The 21,259-nt window shown below is 37.9% G+C and overlaps 2 protein-coding genes across 5 annotated transcripts in view; one reads left to right on the forward strand and one right to left on the reverse strand.

Annotated features, from left to right (window-relative positions):
- The window catches only part of si:dkey-103i16.6 (uncharacterized protein LOC557125 homolog), a 16,743-nt gene extending 13,130 nt beyond the window's left edge, over window positions 1–3,613 (forward strand). For 2 of the 4 annotated variants that reach the window (XM_058750794.1, XM_058750793.1), the window contains exons 3-7: window positions 63–248; window positions 320–552; window positions 629–729; window positions 824–985; window positions 1,277–3,613. In XM_058750794.1, the coding sequence (XP_058606777.1) occupies window positions 63–248; window positions 320–552; window positions 629–729; window positions 824–985; window positions 1,277–1,564 (970 nt within the window). In that variant the 3' untranslated portion in view covers window positions 1,565–3,613. Of the gene's footprint in view, window positions 1–62; window positions 249–319; window positions 553–628; window positions 730–823; window positions 986–1,253 lie in introns of all 4 variants that reach the window. The other 2 variants (XM_058750797.1, XM_058750795.1) reach the window with 2 other exon arrangements.
- Window positions 3,302–21,132, reverse strand: ric8b (RIC8 guanine nucleotide exchange factor B). The gene is made up of 10 exons (XM_058750792.1): window positions 20,773–21,132; window positions 17,122–17,169; window positions 16,368–16,985; window positions 14,250–14,344; window positions 11,771–11,921; window positions 11,584–11,679; window positions 10,552–10,696; window positions 10,322–10,466; window positions 9,432–9,551; window positions 3,302–4,389 (listed from the first exon to the last, which is right to left on the reverse strand). Exons 1-10 carry the CDS (start codon window positions 20,854–20,856, stop codon window positions 4,284–4,286), a joined length of 1,608 nt encoding a protein of 535 aa, XP_058606775.1. The 5' UTR covers window positions 20,857–21,132; the 3' UTR covers window positions 3,302–4,283.
- Window positions 21,133–21,259: the final 127 nt, after the last annotated feature.

Raw genomic sequence — 21,259 nt, forward strand, 5'->3', positions numbered from 1 at the left:
TAAAATGGCTTATTATTTTTAGCCTGTTTATTTTTCTAGCCTTTTCCCCCCCTTCTTTTTAGGAAAGGGAAGTCCTACCAGAGTTCTTCTCCCAGCACTAAGGCCGTTCTTTCCTCACCCTCTGGCAGGTCTGTCCCGCGCGGGGCTTTGGAAACTATCGGCCGGCTGGTGAAGCTCGGCCGGGTGAGAAACATTGTGGTGGTTGCTGGAGCAGGTATCAGCACGGCCAGTGGTATACCAGATTTCAGGTGGATGCTCAAAACATTCAAACTACTTCTGAACCGTTGTTTCACTCAGCTAACAACTGTTTTTGTATCAGGACGCCAGGGACAGGTCTTTATGCGAACCTTGCGAAGTATGACATCCCGTACCCAGAGGCCATCTTTAACATCGACTACTTCTCTGACAACCCTCATCCTTTCTTCTCATTGGCTAAAGAGCTGTACCCTGGACACCACCGTCCAAACTATGTTCATTATTTCATCCGTATGCTGCATCAGAAGGGCCTGCTGCTCCGCATGTACACTCAGAACATCGATGGGCTCGAAAAACGTGAGACCTATTACATCACTCTTAAATGTTAAATTTGCAGTGTTATCTATTAAAATGTGCTTTACTATCTCTGTAGTGTGCGGTATCCCAGATGACAAACTTGTGGAGGCTCATGGGAGTTTTGCCACTGCTGCCTGCCATCTCTGCTATACGCCTTATCCTGCCGAGGAAGCCAAGGTAATCTAAATTAGCCTGAGTGGTCTTAATTACAGTATTGAATTCATAGAATTTAGTGCATACTACACAACTTTCCTTTCTTTTTTCCTATCAGCAAGCTATAATGAATGGCAACGTTCCCATCTGTACATTTTGTGCTGGGGCAGTCAAACCTAATGTCGTGTTCTTTGGAGAAGATCTGCCAGAAAAGTACTTTCAACATGCTGAAGATTTCCCTAAAGCTGACCTTCTCATGATCATGGGCACTTCTTTAAAGGTGGGCTTATTATTATTATGTCTATGACATATGTCTATGTCAATTTAACTTTTTTCCCCCTGTGACTTTAAAGCTGATTCAACAGCCATTACTCCAGTCTTCAGTTGTATCATCAATGTTGAAAACAATTGAGCTGCTTAATATTTTTGTGGAAAACATACCTTTTTTTTTTTTTTTTTTTCCAAGAATTCCAGCATTATTAAGTGAATTTTAAATAGAAATCTCATCACTTCAAATTGAATTGGTCTTTGCTTAATAAAAGTATCAGTTATTCTTTCTGCTCTGTGGCAGATCGAGCCTTTCGCCAGCCTGGTCAACACAGTCAAGTCCACAGTGCCTCGTCTGCTACTGAACCGCAATCCAGTCGGGCCCTTTGAACGGAGGCCCCTGAGGAGGGCCGACTACATGGAGCTGGGAGATCTCTCCGATTCTGTCCGAAAGCTTGCTGAGATCCTGGGATGGCATACTGAGATCCAAGACCTGATGAACAGCCATGAAAATGGGCTTTGTTCTTATATTGACCCCAGCAATAGCAGCGGTGAGAACAGTGACTCCTCAGAGACCGACAGCATGCACTAATGTCTTCCACAGACATGCTTTGTATGTTTAAAATATCACAGAGTATGGCAATGGACACCTGGCAAGGCTTCAAACCCCACAGTGATGTTTATGTATATCATTACATCTGAATGTTTTAGGATGTCATTGTTCTTACCTGTAGTAACAGCCAGTTTGACTGTATCCAGGCAGTCTTTTTCTGAACAGATAAACGGCAGCCATGTTTGATCAGACACTGAAACTTGGCCGTGTTTTTGGTGGGATTAGACTCAATTTTTGTTGCATTTAAAATAATTATCTGCATAATTTCTGCTGCTCATTTTGACTGAAAACCTGCATCTGGATTTCTTATAAATTCTAGCACTTATACTCTTTATGGAAAGCCGTAATGAATTAGCAGAGAACTGTAATTGCGTCACATCTGCACATCCTGATTCAAAGATACGGAAGTTTAGAATGCGAAAATGTCTGCTTTTAGGTAAAAACATAAAAATAAATAATTTATCGGACCCTGAAATGTGGCACTTATTTTGTTAGTTTAGGACCACTAATTATCTCTGGACAGAAAGTGTGTTAAGGCTCCTTTAGCATTCTACAAACTACATTCAAACTATTCAATATTTGAATCTTTATTTGGAAAGGTTGGTAGTGTGCAGAGTTAATGTGTAAAATTGGAAATAATGTACGTTTGTATATAAATGTGTATGTCTATACATTTGTTTGCTGGGTGTAAGTCATTTGGTATCCAGCGAGTCATGGTTTAGCCCCAGCGAGTGAACGGTGCTAAATTAGCATGGGAGGCGTGACCTCCCAAGTGTGCAGTGCCCCCACTGTGTGTTTTCACAGGCACTGCAGCCTCCAAGCGGGAGCTCCAACCCCCCCAAAACTCTAATAAATGTCTTTGGTCAGCAACAAAGAACCCCAATATCCTGCTGCTTGTGTGTGTGTGTGTGTGTGTGTGTGTGTGTGTGGTTCTGCGTATGAGAACGGCTGTAAGCGCAATTTGATTTTGCACACGATCATTGAAGTAGCTGGTAATTACCACACTGCTGTGATCATATCTGTTCATGTCCCTCAGGGATTTTGGCACAATTTCAGAAATATGGACAAAAAGCCAGAATGCCTATTAAATGTTTCAGTCCACCTCATTTCTTTTATTCATATACAGATTGCCATGTTTTGTTGAAGCATGTTTACCAGCTGTCTTTTAAATCCGTGTTTCTGATTCATGGAATGGTTGTTTTGTTTAAAATGTGACACAGTTGCTTTTCTAGTAGAATATGATTGTTAGTAGTTAAAGCTTGCATTTGTTGTTCTTAACATTCTCGCCATTTGTACTTTTGAATATTAAAATGCTGCTTTTTTTTTTATTATATCCTGTTAATAAAGAATGCATCTTATGGTATTTCATAAATATTCATAGCTTTGTCCCTCCGGTTTTGTTCGTCATCTTATTTACATATATTCTGTTCAACTATGGAATATTCAATTTACCATGTTTTTTAATTTAAAGCAAATTTCACACTGGATTTTGAATACAAATCTTAGTTAAGTAACAGTTGGATTCAATATATTAATTACAACTATTGGATCATGTAATCTATTTTTTTCTCCCCTACTGGTCATATTTAATGTGATGTAATCTTGTAGTAATCACACTAGGATTAGTGATTTTTTTAAATTAGCATTTTTATATTCACAGCCAAAATTACAAAACATTCCAAAATGTTTCTGCATGCAATGAGCAAATGACACTACTAGTTTTCTTCAATTTATTGCAAGTGATTGTCTGAAATAAAATTCAACAAAAGAACCTAAATGCAAAATTTAAGGAAATTAAATGTTAACGTTTTATAAAGCAAAGCCCCTTTCTTCTGATTTTACAGTGGTTCTAGAAGATGAGTTCTGAGCCTCGTGAAATATTGACAAACTTTTAAATCAAAGATAGTAACCAGAAATCTTTAAAAATCAGAATTTAATTATATCCTTTGTTTTGTGTAAAAACTTAACATTCATTAGAAAAAGAAGAAAATGACACCTTCAATTACATTGAACAAAAAAAAAAAACAATATATATATATATAGAAAATTGTGTAGCTAAAAATAATATAGAACATTAGAAAAGACACTTGTTTAAAACTCCAGGCATAAGTGGTGGGGAAAAAAATTCAATGCACATTTTGCAAAAACAATTAAGTGCAAGACAAACAATTTCTTATAAGTGATCTCATGGCTTGTCTTGGCATATAACATTTCAAAAGACATTCAAGTATTTTGAAACGTCGTGGAACAGGTTTCTTCCATATGTGAACCAGCAACAGCCACAGACTGTTTAAATACAAACAAACCTAAATGAACTGCTTTTCTTAAGAGTAAATGTCATTAAGCCTTTATATTTCATTATTAAAGACCACGTGCATTTACTTGCTCACAGAGACATGTGAATATGTTGTGTAACTTCCTAGTTAACAGTTCCATCTTATACAGTCACTGTGATCATATCCGATGTCCCGTGACAACCGTTTATCTATTTAAACATTTCTGCTTCCTCTCTCTCTCTCTGCTCACTCTATAGTTCGCCATACATGTCCCAATTAGAAAGACATGCCCTCGTGCAACAAAAGAACCTCAGTAGGAAATAACTGAACTATCCCCTGTGCAAGGGACAGTTGGTAAGACAGTGGTGGTCAGCCAGCAGCAGCGGTGCCTAGAGGGTTTGTTTGAGTGAACTAATCTCCTGCTAGTCGGAGTCGCTGCTGGGTGGAGGGCTGCACTCATGGATGGCTTCTCCTAGAGGCGCTAGAGTGCCATCCCTCCTCACTCCCATTGGTCTGATCAGTTCCTTCCTGTTGAGAGAGCAGAACAGAGCTCAGGACTTTTGCATCCTACTTGTGCTTTGCATGTTCACAATGTCACATGCAAATAAGCGGATAGGGAGATGCAACCAGCAGGAATGACTAACGTCAGTAGAAACTTCTATTACATTTACTTTGTACACATAAAAGTGATATTTTTATGAGATATATTTATAACATTAAAATATATACACTTCAAAAGCCTTAGGTCAGTTAGAAATTTGAAAGAAATTCTAACTTTTATTCAGCAAGGATGCATTCAAGTGATGGGAAACACTTTTGCGTTGTTACAAAAATTTAATTAAAAAAATAAAAATAAAAATTTCAAAGAATCCAGAAAAAAAGTATCATGGTTTAAATAAAAACATGAAGCTGGTTTCAACATTAATAATAAAAAGAAATGCTACTTGAGAACCACAAGACCAGTCATAATGGTCAATTTTTTAAAACTGAGATTTATACATAATCTGAAAGCGGAATAAATCAGCTTTCCATTGATGTATGATTTGTTAGGACAATATTTGCCTGAGATACAACTATTTGAAAATCTGGAATCTGAGGGTGCAAAAAAAAAAAAATCTAAATATTGAGAAAATCACATTTGAAGTTGTCCAAATGAAGTTCAGATTACGTTTTGATATATTTACGGTAGGAAATTTACAAAATATCTTGCAACATGATCTTTACTTAATATCCTAATGATTTTTGGCATAAAAGAAAAAAATAAATTTTTATCCATACAACGTATTTTTGGCTATTGCTACAAATATACCCGTTTGACTTATGACTGGTTTTGTGGTTCATGGTCACATATTAGAATGATTTCTGAAGGATCATGTGACACTCAAGACTGGAGTAATGGATGCAGAAAATTCAGCTTTGCCATCACAGGAAAACATTACATTCTAAATTAAATTAAAATAGAAAATGGTTCTTTAAAAAAAACTGCAGTTCGAAGGTCCAATAATTGTAAAAGTAGTATAAAATTTGAAATGTGTGTAAAATATGCAAAAACTCCAGCAGCCATCATTTCCTTTACAGATTTATTGTGCTCACGTCTTGTCGATTTCGTTTTTCAGGCCACTAATTTGTCACCACAATCCACCTGCTCTTTGAAAGAAACCCTTTGTACTGACCATTGTAGCTGCATTCAGTTCTGTCCCCTAAAGAGGCCTGTTGATGTGTAGAACATCTTTCTTTGCCTTTACATCTGGCCACATAAGAGCCCTTGGAATCACAACCCTAAACCCCCCCCCACCCATCCCAGAGCGGCCCTCCACCCCCTCCACCACCACCCGACCCTGCAGTTTAATTACAGGATCAGTGCTCATTCTAATCTCTTCAAAGCCTCGGCAGCTCCTCCAAGCTAATCCAATTATATCTGCACTGTGTGTCACCAGCGCACACCGAGATGATTCATCAGAGAATTATCCAATCAAAGCACGGCCAAAGATGATTTATAAGAGCATTATCCAATCAAAGCCGCAGAAAGCTCATTTGCATTCATTTATGTCATTCACACACAGATAAACTTGGACATGTTGATTCATAAAGAGCTACTAAATGGTGTAACAACTTATAGCCTATATAAGTTTGGTCACACTTTATTTTAAGGTCCAGTTCTCACTAATAACAAACTATTAACTACAACTTTTGCCTCAAACTCCTAATTTGTTGCTTATTAATAGTTAGGAAGGTAGTTGTTAAGTTTAGGTATTAGGTAGGATTAGGGATGTAGAATATGGTCATGCAGAATATGTGCTTTATAAGTATTAATAAAAAGCCAATATGTTAATAATAGGCATGCTAATAAGCAACTAGTTAATAGTGAGAATTGGTCCCTAAAGTGTTACCATAAGTTTTCCACAAAAAGACAAGGTAACACTTACATTTCTAATATCAATATTCAATATTGATTCTTAAATACCAAGATCGAACTTCTAATCGGTTTCAGTTGATGTGTCAATAAAACTTCATTAGACATTATATAGTGCACCTCCTGTCCAATAATTGCAGTCAAGTTGACAGCTACAGTGTAAATGATTAGATTTCAACAATAAATCGGAACATAAACAATTTCATAATTAGATTTTTAATTTCATGTAAAAACTGACTTGTGCAATTTATGCTTGCATACAATCATTTTATTTGACCGTTGATTACTACATCTAAAAAAAAAAATTAAATAACAGAATTTAAAAGTTTTTACGTAATTGTCACCTTCAATATTATAATAGTGTCCAAATAAGGGTGTTCCTTATGTAGTTTACAGCATTAGCGGTGTGATTTTGTTTTAATCCTTTCTAGAAAATTGTATTATATTTTAATTTCCTTAAAGACAGAGCCACAATGGTACGTACCATACTGTAATTTTTGTGCACGGTTACATCCCTCATTTCCAACTATCTTATCCCTGATTTTCAGGAATGGACTGCATTACTGTCTGCATAAGAACCGCTTGACGTCAAACGCTCGTTATGAGGAGTGTAAACAAGATTTTAAGTTGACAAGATGGAAACAAAGACATTTCCTCTGCGTCCCTTGAAAACGCAAACCAGAATCCAAGACAATCTCTTATCTAAACAAATGCACATGAGCTGATAAGCAGCCTGAGCAATTGTGAGTTTACATAGGGTTTTTTTGTGTGTGTGTGTGTGTGTGTGTGTGTGTATATGGGGTAGAGAGTCAGTACTAATTGGACAGCAAGTCAAGCAGCAGACATAGGGAGGGACATTCCTCCATGGACATGTTGCGTCTCCCCAGCAGCCGTAGCAGGGAGCACCAGTGCCCTCCCTCTTCCACACAACACCTCCTTCAATCCTAATAAAAAGAATAGGGAGGAAGACAGAAGGAACGAGGATCTATTCTCAAAGACAGGAATCTGCCTCTCTTGGGCACACGCTGCTCATTACGACTCAAACACCCTATGGATGGACAATGGTGCGTCCTCTTGTGTTTGTAAACTTATTTAACATCGCCCGGCAGCTAACGTACATACGCACACCCCTAATTGAGCCAGTGTCTCAAATCACTTCACGTCAGAGGACAATGTCTGGCATAAAACGGGCGGTGTATGAAAGAGAACCACGTATATATGTATTATAAAACCTCAGTGTATTGTACAAAAGAGCCTGAGCCCACGACCCCACTGTGTGCGCCAATTAGCTGGTAATTAATGCAGCGGGATGCGGTGGCCGGTCGGTGTGCATTGACTCCTGTTGAATGCGGAAGGCCAGCTTTAAATGAGGCAGAGGACGACGGTAGAGGATTCTTGTCTTAATGAAGCGGTTGGTAAGGAGCGTGGACGGAGCAACGGCGCTACACCTCTCGCTAGTTTATGCCACCGGTTGTTTAGGAAAAGGTCAACATGAATGCGGCCCCGCACATATCAAGTCTCCGAGGAGGGTGATGAGAAAACAAGCACAATGCTTCTAGAGGATGGTGTATGAGGGCATTATGAACAGGCTCATACACGATGATGAAAAACAGAAAGAGAAACTGACTGATAATAGTGAGCAAGAGTAAAAGCACAATGCCAAGAATTTATACTGCAGCAAATCCAATGGAAGAGGCATGCATTAAAATTAAAATTTTAAATTAAAAATTTCTAACATCATTTAACTTTCTTATTTAAAACTGCAGTCCGTAAGTTTTGCCTCTTTGTTGCCATCTCTGTTTGAAAACCTGGAATTGTAGTTACTTGCGGAATTATCTTGCTTACGTGGGATGTCCTCTGGCACGGCTGCAGCGCGGAGGAATCTAATGTTTTGAGGTGAATGTATTACTGTCAGTCACCGCGCCGGTGTGGATGTTTACTGTACTTTGCAATCACAGATTCTAGCTTACATCTTGGAATATATGACCCAAATAAGAATTGTCACCATATATTGCCATCTGAACAAGTAAGTAACAAGTCTGCCACGTTTGTTCTGACCAACTGAGGAAAAAAGCATTACAATAAATCGCGCTACCAATGGTGATTTAATTTAAAGACCGGTTAGCTCATATCACATTAAACCGTGCAAATTATTATTATTGTTATTATACTTCATTCTCAAATTATTAATGTTAACAACATCAGCATTGCGTGACTGTGAGTATAGTGTGTATTAACGAGTAGATTTAAATTTCTGTACAGTTTAATCTAATTGTCATGCCATTCGAATTTCAGAAATTCTTCTAACCCAAAAAGCAAATTATGCTCCCTTCGAACTGGTTTTCTTTAAAATACAAATCTTGTGTAATCCCAGGCTATCTGTAATCAGAAGCACATTTAAAACTGGAATATAATTTAATTTCATTCACATGTGTTTCATAAACACATAATCCTTTCTGGATTACAATCCGCCATCAAAATGATTCAGTTAATTATTCTAGCTGCTGTGAGAAAAGGCTAAACGATCTGCCACCTGCAGGATCCTCACATGAGATAGCCTAGTAGCCGGGACAACGTCTTTATGTTTACAGACGTGGCGTAATGAAGCTGTGTCATGCTCGAATTTCCCACGAAAACCTACCCGTACCACTCAAATTAGAAAACATTATTAAAACGCTAACCGTTGTGAATCGGGCTAAAGTAAGGCGATAGTTTTGAACACTGGCTAGTTATGTACTTTCTCAAATATTGATTTCGGATCATTTTTAACCAAAAAAAAAAAAAAGTTACGGACTGCAGCTTTAATTGCTTATTTAATGTTAAAGCATGTTATAAAATATGTGAACTGACTACTAAATAAATGGAAATGGAAGAGCTAGACGATATCTGCATGTCCTAGTTTCCAAATCAATGGAATACACATGAATACACTTAATTTCAGTGCTTAAATGGGATCCTTTAAATGAAAAATGAGGATAAAATAATCATAGCCAAGTTAACATTTAATAAAAAAAAAAAAAAATTATATATATTATAAGATAAAAATAAAATGCAATAAAAAAAAACTATGAAAAAAATTTATTTATTTTTACCAATATTTAAAAATTGTAAATATTTAACTGCATAAATGTTTAATTGTGACAAAATAAAAACTCACCTTGATAATTCATCAATCATATTGACAAGCTTCTGAGCTTCATATTCCTTCTGCTCCTCTGTCATCTCCTCGATAGGGTTTGGCATTGGGTGCTCTATGTGACCTGTGATGGGGTTAATGCTGAAAAACACAAATCCTTGTCACTATAATAGTACACAAAATGATAAAATGTTTTAAAAGATTTATATTCTGTCATTAACTACTCGCCCTCATGTCGTTCCAAACCCGTAAGACCTATCTTCAGGACACAAATTAAGATATTTTTGATGAAATCCGAGAGCTTTCTGGCCCTGCATAGACAGCAATGGAACTAACACTACATTTAAGGCACAGAAAGGTAGTAAGGACATCGTTAAACGAGATAAAATAAACAAAGTGAATAATCTGTTCAAACTGTTTTACTCTTGCATCCTGGCACTCTTGTGAATGCGGGTTGAAGACTGACATGAAAGAGAATAAAGTTGTTATTTTAGTTTTCTTTGCACACAAAGTATTCTCGTAGGTTTATAACATTACGGTTGAACCAATGATGTCACATGGACCATTTTAATGATGTCCTTACTACCTTTCTGGGCCAGAAAACATTGCTGCGTATGGAGGGTCAGAAAGCTCTCGTATTTCATCAAAAACATCCTAATTTGTGTTCCTAAGTTGAATGAAGGTCTTATGGGTTTGGAACAACATGAAGGTGATGACAGAATTTTCATTCTTAACTTTATTAAGAAAATAAGAACAGCAGTTCCCTTCAGTCAGTCATGTTCGACGTTACGTCGACTGACGTTAGGGTCTCACTCGGGAGCCCCAATCACGATGTAACGTCTCCATTCCCTCCTTCAGGGAATGAGGGTTACATACGTAACCAAGACGTTATGCATACATAAGACACTCACAATGGTTTGGCTGACTTGTACTCCTCTGTGTCAGAGTCTTCATCAGATGAGTACTGTGTCTCTCCTCTGCCTCCGGCCAGCAACCCTCGTGCCATCAACAGTCCCGCAGCATTGCCATAACCAGTGTACTTCAACAGATTATCCACTACATCACATGAACAACAGAAGAAAATGATGTGCAAAAAGAAAAATAAATTAATTAGCTCATTCAATATTAGCAGAAATCTCACCGCTTTCCTTGCAGAGCACAAAGAGAAACTCAGCAGCACCCTGTTTCACTGCCATGTCTATATGCGTCATGAGACGCACCAGTTTGTTCCGAACTGTGCAGCCGATTTCCGGCCTTTCCTTCACATCCTTCAGGGGAGGCAGGACCTGTACAACAGCAAACAAATAGAAAACTTTTAATCAGCAAATAAAGATTTACTTTACCAAGAATGAAAATTTACTCCCCCCTCAGGTCATCCAAGAGTTTGTTTAAACATTGGAAAAGATTTGGAGAAATTTAGCATTGCATCACTTGCTCACCAATGTATCCTCTGTAGTGAATGGGTGCCGTCAGAATGCGAGTCCAAACAGCTGATAAAAACATCACAACAATACACAACTAATCAATTCACCTCCAGACCATCAATTAACACCTTGTAAAGTGAAAAGCTGTGTGTTTGTAAGACAAAAACCATCATTAAGACATTTTTAACTTCAAACCATTGCTTTCAGTTAAAATATGAGTCTTCTATTCATAATATTGTTCTCTCCAGTGCAAAAGTAATCTAATCTGAATCAGCAAAGAAATATGCACAGATCAAGCACTGCTTATAAGTGAAAACAGTCCAAAAGATTTCTAAACAAATATCTTAGTGGAGTTTCATGTGAGAAGACAACACGTGCAAGTGTTATTATGGATTATGGACTTGTATTTTTTTCCAGAAGTGACCTTAATAATGGATTTGTTTCTTACAAATAAACAGCTTTTCACTTCACAAGGATTACTTGTGGATTATTGTGACGTTTTATCAGCTGTTTGGTCTCTCATTCTTTGGGCACCCATTCAGGATCCATTTCTCCAAATCTTTTCAGATGAAGAAACAAACTCATCTACATCTTGGATGGCCTGAGGGTGAGTAAATTGTCAGCATTTTATTTATTTTTGGGTGAACTATTCCTTTAACTTAATATCTAAAGCACTGAAGAAGCATCAAAGCAAACAGTCTTATTTTAGAGAGCAATAAATTACTCTGAGCATGGACTCAACCCTGCACCTTGGCCTTGAGGTATCTGCGGATCTCCCTGTGGTATCTAGAGCTCTCTGTCATCAGACTCAGCACAGGTGTCAAGCCTTCTTTATAGTTGGTCCCCTGAGTGGATAAATACATACGAAGAATGAACAAATGAAACAAGTGGAACGGCTGAGTAACAGCTTGCAGGTATTCATCTGAAGTGCAATACCTTGTCTATCCTCTTTTCCATAAAATCTAGCAGTATCTGCACTATGTCCATGTTCTTCCCACCATACGTTTCCATCCCACCTTGGACAGGGACGTCTATCAGAACATCCAGGCATTGCACGGGAAGGTTACTCAGGAGATTTATGGTATGACTAGAAGAAATTATAAATGATAAAGGTTTAGCACACAATGCATGATGAGAACATAGTATGCAACTCCTGGAATAACTCCTGGCCTTTGATTACAACATAGCCCATAGAAAATGATACTATGTCTAATAACCAATATGCAGAACCTATTTGAATTAATTAAATAAATACATCATATTATATATGCACACACGTGTGTGTGTGTGTGTGTGTGTGTGCGCAATAATAATAACTATTATTATTTTAATTTATGTAATCAACTATTGTAATTGTGATTATTCTTATTATTATTTAAATAAGTTATCAACCATTTAGATCAGAGCAGTTGAAATAATAATTATTATTTTCTATAACTACTATCCTATAATATAAATTAAAATTATTATTATTATGAAATACTTTGCAGTTCAGTAGTTTTATAGTGATATTTCTTTATTTGTTTATTTTTATAATTTGATCAATAAAAATAAGAATAATAAAAATTTACATTTGTTTGTTTCCCCAATGTGTTCTTCCTGTGTGTGTGTGTGTGTGTGTTTAATGAAAAAAATGCACATACAGTTTCATCACCATTAAAAATGTTTATGGCCAGTAAATTTTCTCAAGTCACCAGCCATTAGCAGGTGTTGCAGAAAGAATGACAATTCATTAAATAAGCTACTTAACCTGTGAATATCAATTGTTGGGGTTCTGGTCTCACAAACCCACCAAACTGTCCCAAATGGAAATACCAATAACCAACTGAATATCCGTAATATATACTGTGTATATATATATACAGTATCTCACAGAAGTGAGTACACCCCTTACATTTTTGTAAATATTTTATTACATCTTTTCATGTGACAACACTGAAGAAATTACATTTTGCTACAATGTAAAGTAGTGAGTGTACAGCTTGTATAACAGTGTAAATTTGCTGTCCCCCCAAATAATACTCAACACACAGCCATTAATGTCTGAACCGCTGGCCACAAAAGTGAGTACACCACTAAGTGGTCCAAATTGGGCCCAAAGTGTCAATATTTTGTGTAGCCACCATTATTTTCCAGCACTGCCTTAACCCTCTTGGGCTTGGAGTTCACCAGAGCTGTACGTTAAACTGCTGTATGGTCTTGGCCACCATGCTGCAGCTCAGTTTCAGGGTCTTGGCAATCTTCTTATAGCCTACGCCATCTTTATGTAGAGCAACAATTCTTTTTTTCAGATCCTCAGAGAGTTCTTTGCCATGAGGTGCCATGTTGAACTTCCAGTGACCAGTATGAGAGAGTGAGAGCGATAACACCAAATTTAACACACCTGCTCCCCATTCACACCTGAGACCTTGTAACACCAACGAGTCACATGACACCTGGGAGAGAAACTGGCTAATTGGGCCCAATTTGGACATTTTCACTTAGGGGTGTACTCACTTTTGTGGCCAGCGGTTTAGACATTAATGGCTATGTGTTGAGTTATTTTGAGGGGACAGCAAATTTACACTGTTATACAAGCTGTACACTCATTACTTTACATTGTAGCAAAGTGTCATTTCTTCAGTGTTGTCACATGAAAAGATATAATAAAATATTTACAAAAATGTGAGGGGTGTACACACTTCAGTAAGATACTGATATATATATATATATATATAAATAAAATGTCAAACTGATTATTAATCAGTAGCTTTTCCATGTGCATAAATCCGATTTGAGTCTGTCTGTATCATAAAAACAAACTACGTCTCACAATGAGACACCTCATGGAAATGAATAGTAAATATTTGTATGCTAATTTCATTAGTTCATTTTATAATCTTCACTGATGCACAAGAACATTCAGCACACTCATGTTACATTCTAGGAATGCTATGTCGAAAGACAAACATGAAAAGGCATTCTGAAAACACTGCGAGGTGGGGGGACCTTCAGTCCGTGGGCATTATTTGAATAACAAAGACACATCTACTGACCAGGACTGGTTCAGCACATTCAGCACACTTTGTTAAAGGGGGAGCATAGAGTTAGTCATTTCAGAGTGCTGTAGAATGCATTGATAGAGGGTAGCATTCCAAAAGTGTGAAAGGGCTGGTGACGGCACCACCGCGGACACAATGAGTCAAGCCCAAATAAACGGGTGGGAGTTATAGAATGCGTTGAGCTGTCTCGATGGGGCAAAGAGGTGTGTCATTAATCACTTGGAGAAGACATCTCATCATTCACATTCACCGCACTTGCATTTCTTTTGCTTTCTGGCTCACTGGAATACAGGTTTTGAAGCCAATATAACAGACACAGGCCTAGTATACAGAGTGAGCTGAATTCAGCTGTCGATCTTCTAGTGTGAAAGTACCTGTGAGCCTCCTCTGTTTTATCTTCAGTGTGCGTCTTGAGCATTAGGAGATGTCTCATGATGCCTGCAATCAGCCGAAGCTGGTGGTCATTGTCCTATCAAAATAAAGGAAAAATTGTGTGAGTGTTAAACCAAAAGGCCTTTTCACAACAATAGCAGTAGAGAAAGAGTCTGATGCCATGTTTGGGCTTCATTTACAAATAAACGACCAGAGAGCTTGGAGCCAATGGAGAGATTTAGGGATTGAGAGAACCACTGGCTTGAGAAAAGTGCATCTTATGTCAAGGTGATCCCCAACCATACCGAAACCAACAAAAGGTCAGGCAATTGAGACACACTTAGCCTTACTTCAATGATCATTCAAAGGGCTGAGAACACTGGAATGCACCGATGTTTTTTTTTGTCTATTTCATGAAATGGTGGGGGTAGGAGCTTTTAGATTAGAAACTAGATTTTTACATTTTCTCAAGAAAATGTGAGTGGCTCTCTTGGCCATACAAAACAACCGGCCACAAATCTATTTCTAGCTAGGTTTTGGGCCCTTCTTTCTATGTAAATCAGCGGTCCCACATCCAAACTTCCATACTAGATACTAGATACAGTACATAAAATGAAATAGTTCATGAAATAGTTGCCAAAAAAATATCCTGATGAACTACTACTTTGGTCGAGATTCTGAATTATGCATCTTGACCATGAAATGAGGTCATGTGACAGAAGTCGTCATATTTATATATGGTGGGGAAAAAACAGAGCAGCAACATGATTGACATTGTAGATTACATGATTTTATATCTGTATGGCTGTACTCAAGTATACACACCTGCATACCTTTAGAAGACTTTTAATTTATGGTTGAAAAGTAAGTTCTCCAACAAATGCTGTACACACTCTGACAATACGCAAATTAAGAGCATGGGATTTTTTGTTTTATCAACCAGGTAAAATCGCACATCCAAACAGCAAACCTCTCCATCAAAAAGCCAAAGGACCTGAGGTATAATCAAAGTACCTTCCTTTTCAAGGAAAGTAAAACTAATATACCAGCAAGTTAAAAAAGGCAGCGGGAGTGACGCAATGACTTTACCAATTAGCGACTGGCAGTTTTATTTAGAATGCAGAACTTATCACTTTATTATTCATTGCACTTTCACCTACTCATTTTAATATGAGTGAACTGTCTTACAGCCTTTGGTATAATTCAGACATCATGGTCTTACAAATTATTAGGTGGCGAAAATTAATACTTAAGTATGAGCAGCAATGGTAAAAGTGATGCTTGCTTTAATAAGTAGCACCACAAATGAAGTCATAACCCATGCAAGCATTTTTTTTAAATGTACAAAGCACTTTAGAAACATTTTAAACACATTACAGCAAATAGACTAACACACTGCTGAATATCACAATAGGGAGATCAGCTTTAACTAAACCTAGACATCATGGATGTCAAAAAGTTGTCAAAATGATGCAGAGACATGAGATTCTTGCCAAAGCAGAAGAAAATGAAGCCAAAAGATCATTGAAGAAATTATTAATGCTAATGAACCTATGACCTATTTAAGAGAAAGAAACCCTCTCTGTCTTCCTTCACTCTGATGGGGGCAAAAGCACTGGCTCCACTCAGCATCAAATATTCAACAGCAGTATAACAGGAAACTGAAGACCTGCAATATCCTATTCTGTTTTTTTAGTGTGAAATACACATGCAATACAGATCTTTTAAAACATATTAAAGGGGATTGTTCGCCCAAAAATTCTGTCATCATTTACTCACCCTCATGTTGTTCCAAACCTGTATGACTTTATTTCTTATGCTGAACATGAAAGACAATATTTTTAAAGAATGTTAGTAAGCAGCTGACAGTAGCCATTGATTTCCATAGTACGGTAAAAAAAAGTCAAAGGCTACCCTGAACAAAATATCTTCAGAAGAAAGAAACTCATACAGGTTTGGAACAACTTGCAGATGAGTAAATGGACACAATTTTCATTTTTGAGTGAGGGCTTTCCTTAGGTAATTAGTAGATGTAAATTCATCTAGCAGTTTTGTAAAAGGCACAGTAAAATAGATATAAAAATGTTGTTTTGCTGTTCTAAAAATATTGTTACTCTCACCTCATCGCTGGAATCAGACATAGTGATGTTAAACAGAGCTTTAAGGGCTTCCATGGCCAGCTCGTTGTTTTCTGAGGAAATGGGCAGGGCTTCTGGTTTAGGGGGCGCAGCCTCATATGGCCCCACCCAACAGACATCAAGGGTGCGTTCCAGTATATCAGTGAGCAGCCTTACTGCGCCCGCCTCCTTCTGAAGCATGCCACGCACATCTGTCCGCAGGGCGGAAAGCAGAAACAGCAGCCGAAGGGAGAACAGGCCCACCTCATGATGGGACGAGCTGACCGAATGCAAGCGGGCACACAGGCCCTCCGCCAACTTCAAGTCAGCGCCCACCTGCTGTGCCGGCACACTGTTAAACACTACATTGCACAGGCACTTGAGGGCCTCCACCACAACCCTCTCCTCCTCTGCTGACTGCGCCTCCTCTAACGGCTCTCCATTGTGTCCCGCAACATGGATCCGGGCCAGTCCGGCTAGAGTGAGGATGCCCTCTTTGGTGGCTACGGGTCCAAGTACACGCTTGTCTCTGGACAGGATGCGCAGGGTCTCCAGGCAGGTGCTTTGGCAAAGTGGATGATCTGACCGACGGAGGACTGTAAGAAGACCCTGACACAATTTCTGAAGAAGGGACCACAAAGCACAAGAAGTCATTGATTGTTTTAAGTAAAACAAGGTACTGAAATGACAAGGAACATACCAAATTGAGAACGTTTTGAAATGCAAAAACAAAACAGACCATAAATGTGTAACTCACAATTCGTGCATTCTCCTCTTTGTGGTCAAAGGCAAACGTGTGGCTGTTCTGAAATGAAATGTCAACATGACATGAGACAATATAAATCTGAGATAAACAGATCCCACACTCGGATCTGACTCAAAACCATAGAGCAGCCTGGGGCCTGTACCATGAAGCCAGTTTAGCTAGCTAGCCAAGTAAGTTTCAGTTTAGTTTGCGGCAACTCTGAGTTTTAGGTACCAAGAAAGTGGTTTGGCTTTTAGCAGTGTTCATCGCCATAATAACTTACGCTCCACAGCTAAGCTGCTCCGGGGCAGGTTATGTTCTGGTTTAGAGATCTCAAACCGAAATTTGACCAATCAGCTTCAAGCAAAGTGGCACGTCTCTGACGCAATAAAGCCACTCCTCCAGTTTCTCTTACTCCAAATTAAAGGATGCTACGTAGTAAAACATTTTTAAAGATAAAATCATCTGATTTTGAGAGATTATTATTTTTTTAAATTATTTTATATTATTTATACCCTTAATCCATTACACAAGCCAGCTTAGTTTAATAGTAATTAAGCTTTTATTTAAAATCGATGTAAACATATAGTTAATATGCAATATAAATAAGTTTTAGAATCAATAGCTTTAAACATGACTACATATGAGCTTAGATTTTTAAGTGTTTTTACACCTACAGATATTATCAACTTTATAAACTAACTTTACAACTTTTACTTGCTCTTATATGGTAAGAAGTTTTCCTCTTTCATGGATAGATCGTTTCATGATCGTGCTGTGTAAATGGGTTTAAATTCTTCATATTGTTCAATCTTTTATTCTTCGCACTGACTCTCTCATAAGAAGTGAATCATAGTTTTAAGGCATGTGATTGGCTGCTCATTACTGATGTCACACTTTCATGTGCACGCGCTCCATTAACTCAGGACCAAGCCTGAGTTGACAGAGAAAGTTGATGATCAGCTTCATGGTACCAACAAAGCCGGATTGGACTGGTTTGGTTTTGTCAACTCAAAACTAATCCTGTAACCCTGAGTTTGTTCAGCCACCATCATGGTACAGGCCCCTGGTCTAAGCTGGTTGATCAACTATGATGTTCCATAATCCATCTTGACCACTTTAAAGGGGTCATATGATGCGATTTCCTGTTTTCCTTTGTCTTTGGAGTGTTACAAGCTGTTTGTGCATATATAAGATCTGTAAAGTTGCAAAGATTAAAGTCTCAAACCCAAAGAGATATTCTTTATAAAAGTTAAGACTCTGCCACGCCTTCCTAAAACGGCTCATTTAAACACGCCCCCACATATCTACGTCACGGTGTGGGAAGATTTGCATAACACCACCCAAACCTACACGCAATGAAAGGCAGGTGGAACTTTTATTCTCACTATAGTATTGTTGCTGCTGCCGCCATGTCGTGGAGACACGGTGTGTTTCGTTGTGAAAGCGAAAGTACTTTGTTTGGCCTTCCGAAAGAGGACACAACTAGAAATCAGTGGTTAATTATATTTACAACACACAGTTCCAGAACAGTACAATGCAAATATTCAAGTGTGTGCAGCGCATTTTACGGAGGACTGTTTCCTGAACCTGGGAGAGTAGCCTACAATGTGAACAGTATGAATGGCTGTGAACACTATAAAGTGGGGCAATTCCAACATCGCAAGGACAGTCTGGTGCTTCTGACTCACAGCCTGTAAGTACGTTTCAATATTTAAAGAATTTGGTACTGACTATTCAAACGCGAGTTTTGAGCTGTGTAGAGTAGTGCTTGTTTGGCGTTTGTACGATCACAAATGCAGACATGGTGTTATGTTCACGTGGCGCAATGCGTAAAAAGACCGTATGAGTCATTATAATCAGTAATTATGTCCTCACTGAATGCAACAAATGCCTCGTTTATAATGGGTTTTATTGTTTGTCTCATCCTGGCATCACAACATGGTAAGGGGCGTAACATTTCCGTCTCACGCTTGAGGTATTAGGCCAATCACAACACACTGGATAGCTGGCCAATCAGAACACACCTCGCGTCTCAGAACGATGAGCTTTGTAAAAATCGGCACGTTTCAGAAAGGCGGAGCATAGAGGAGCAACAATAATGTATGTGGAAAATAATGTGTTTTTTGAACCTTGAACCACGTAAACACATTGCATTACACCAAATACACAAAATAATGTTCTTTTTAGCAACATCACATGACCCCTTCAAGGAAAGCCATCACAGGCAAAATCATTGTTTTTATGCACTGGTCAATTTTGGCTTCCTTTTTTTTTTTTTGCTTCCTTTTCTTCTTTCAGACTACTAAAAAAAGAAAACATCCAAGATACACATTTACTGTAAGTGTTTACATTATCACACTTGATCTATTTGCCACTGTATATTTTAATTACTATACATATATTTTTAAAGGCCATTTTCTCAATATGACTCGGAATTCACCACTTCAATAGCAATTACATACACATTTTGCTCTGATATTTTTTTACAGAGAGGTTTTTAATATACAATTATGCTGATGTATAACATTTCACATCCAAAACATTTTATTTTATTTTTTCTAGCTGTTGACAGTATTATCTGATGTATGGAGTGATAAAAAGAGATATCCAAAATCTCAGTAAAAGCCTTTAACAAAATGAAACAATTTTGTATCTGGCTTCATCCAATATTCAGATCTGTGTTCTGGAAATGTATGCATAATTAGTTTATAGATAATGCCCTGTTTTCATATTTAAACATGACATTTTAGTAAACCTGTAATATTTTTGATATTGCATTGTTAATCTCGATAAGTATGGCAATATTTTACCCAAATGTTATCCTATTAACATGTGGTACATTCCTTAAACTTATATGGATTGTCCATGATGAATTTCATTATAATTAGATGAATCACAGTACCAGTCTCTTTCTGCAGTGCAAACGATTAACTACAACTTAACAGTGGTTTAAGTTACTTTACAAAAGGCTGTTGCTACAGGAGTAACGTTAGGTAAAGGAAAATTCTGTACTCTTGAGATTCTCTCCAGAAAAACATGCAGCGTCATTAACGTTACAATGATCAAGTAAACACCAAATATGCTGTTAAAATTTCTGTTCACATCAGAAGAATCCATACAGACACGTTTCGTTAAAAAAAACAAAACAAAAAAACAAACAGTTAGAACAACATTATTTCCAATAGTATTTTCTGCTTTTACGTATCTGTCTGACAGCTGCAAGCTTGGTTATTTTGCTTTTCACCATTAACGTTAACATCCAAAACAACAGTCCATTTCTAACGTTACTCTATTCGTTTGAAGTTACCATTTTTCTTGAACGATTTCACACACTGCTCATTCATGGGGGCAAAATTTGGCATTTTTGTTTTAAAACAGTCAAGTTGGGTGTATCATATTGCTATCATGGCTGGCTAACAGCTGGATGATGCTAGTTTACGATCCCAAGGCGAATGCCTCGTATTTTTAAATCACTAAATACAAATTAAGTACATATTTAAAGTTCAGGAGCAAAGTATTTTTGCACGGAGATCATCAATCTTTTTTGTAGGTTCATACACACACCGGGTATATTTTAACGGGCGGCTAACTCGCTAATATCTCCAATGCTAGCGCGCAATAAAACAACATGAGATGGTAAGCTAACAGCAGCCTCTTTACCTCTATGTTATACTTCTGCAAAAGCTTTTCAACTCCCTTGTCATCTCCACCGTCGATCTCCGACAGAATAGCAGTCAAACTCATCTCTGAATGTTGCTTTTGCCGTCCACTTACAAACACTGGCAGCGCTTCTGCTTATAACAACATGAGAGTTACACACCTCCTCTGTTTCTCTCTTCTGTTCAACTTTCACCCGTCAAACGTCACGTTTCTCGACAACACGCTTTTACAACAGTCCCTCAGGCACATGGCAAATATTTTGTCAAACCTGCCTGGATGGTATCCAAATTCACCAGGCCATATTTAAGTGGATGATTTATGGTGACAGAACAGCAACATTCCCATCCTTCTGGAAAATCTAATTAAAGATGGTAGCTGGTTTGTTGATAGTCATTAGCTTCTGCAAGCTGACCAACAACAAACCTGCTACCAACTGGGAAAACTACTGACCAGCAACTATCCTCCCAAAACACAGATGGACTTTTCA

This window comes from Onychostoma macrolepis, chromosome 18, assembly GCF_012432095.1.
Source record: "Onychostoma macrolepis isolate SWU-2019 chromosome 18, ASM1243209v1, whole genome shotgun sequence".
Classification (NCBI taxonomy): domain Eukaryota; kingdom Metazoa; phylum Chordata; class Actinopteri; order Cypriniformes; family Cyprinidae; genus Onychostoma; species Onychostoma macrolepis.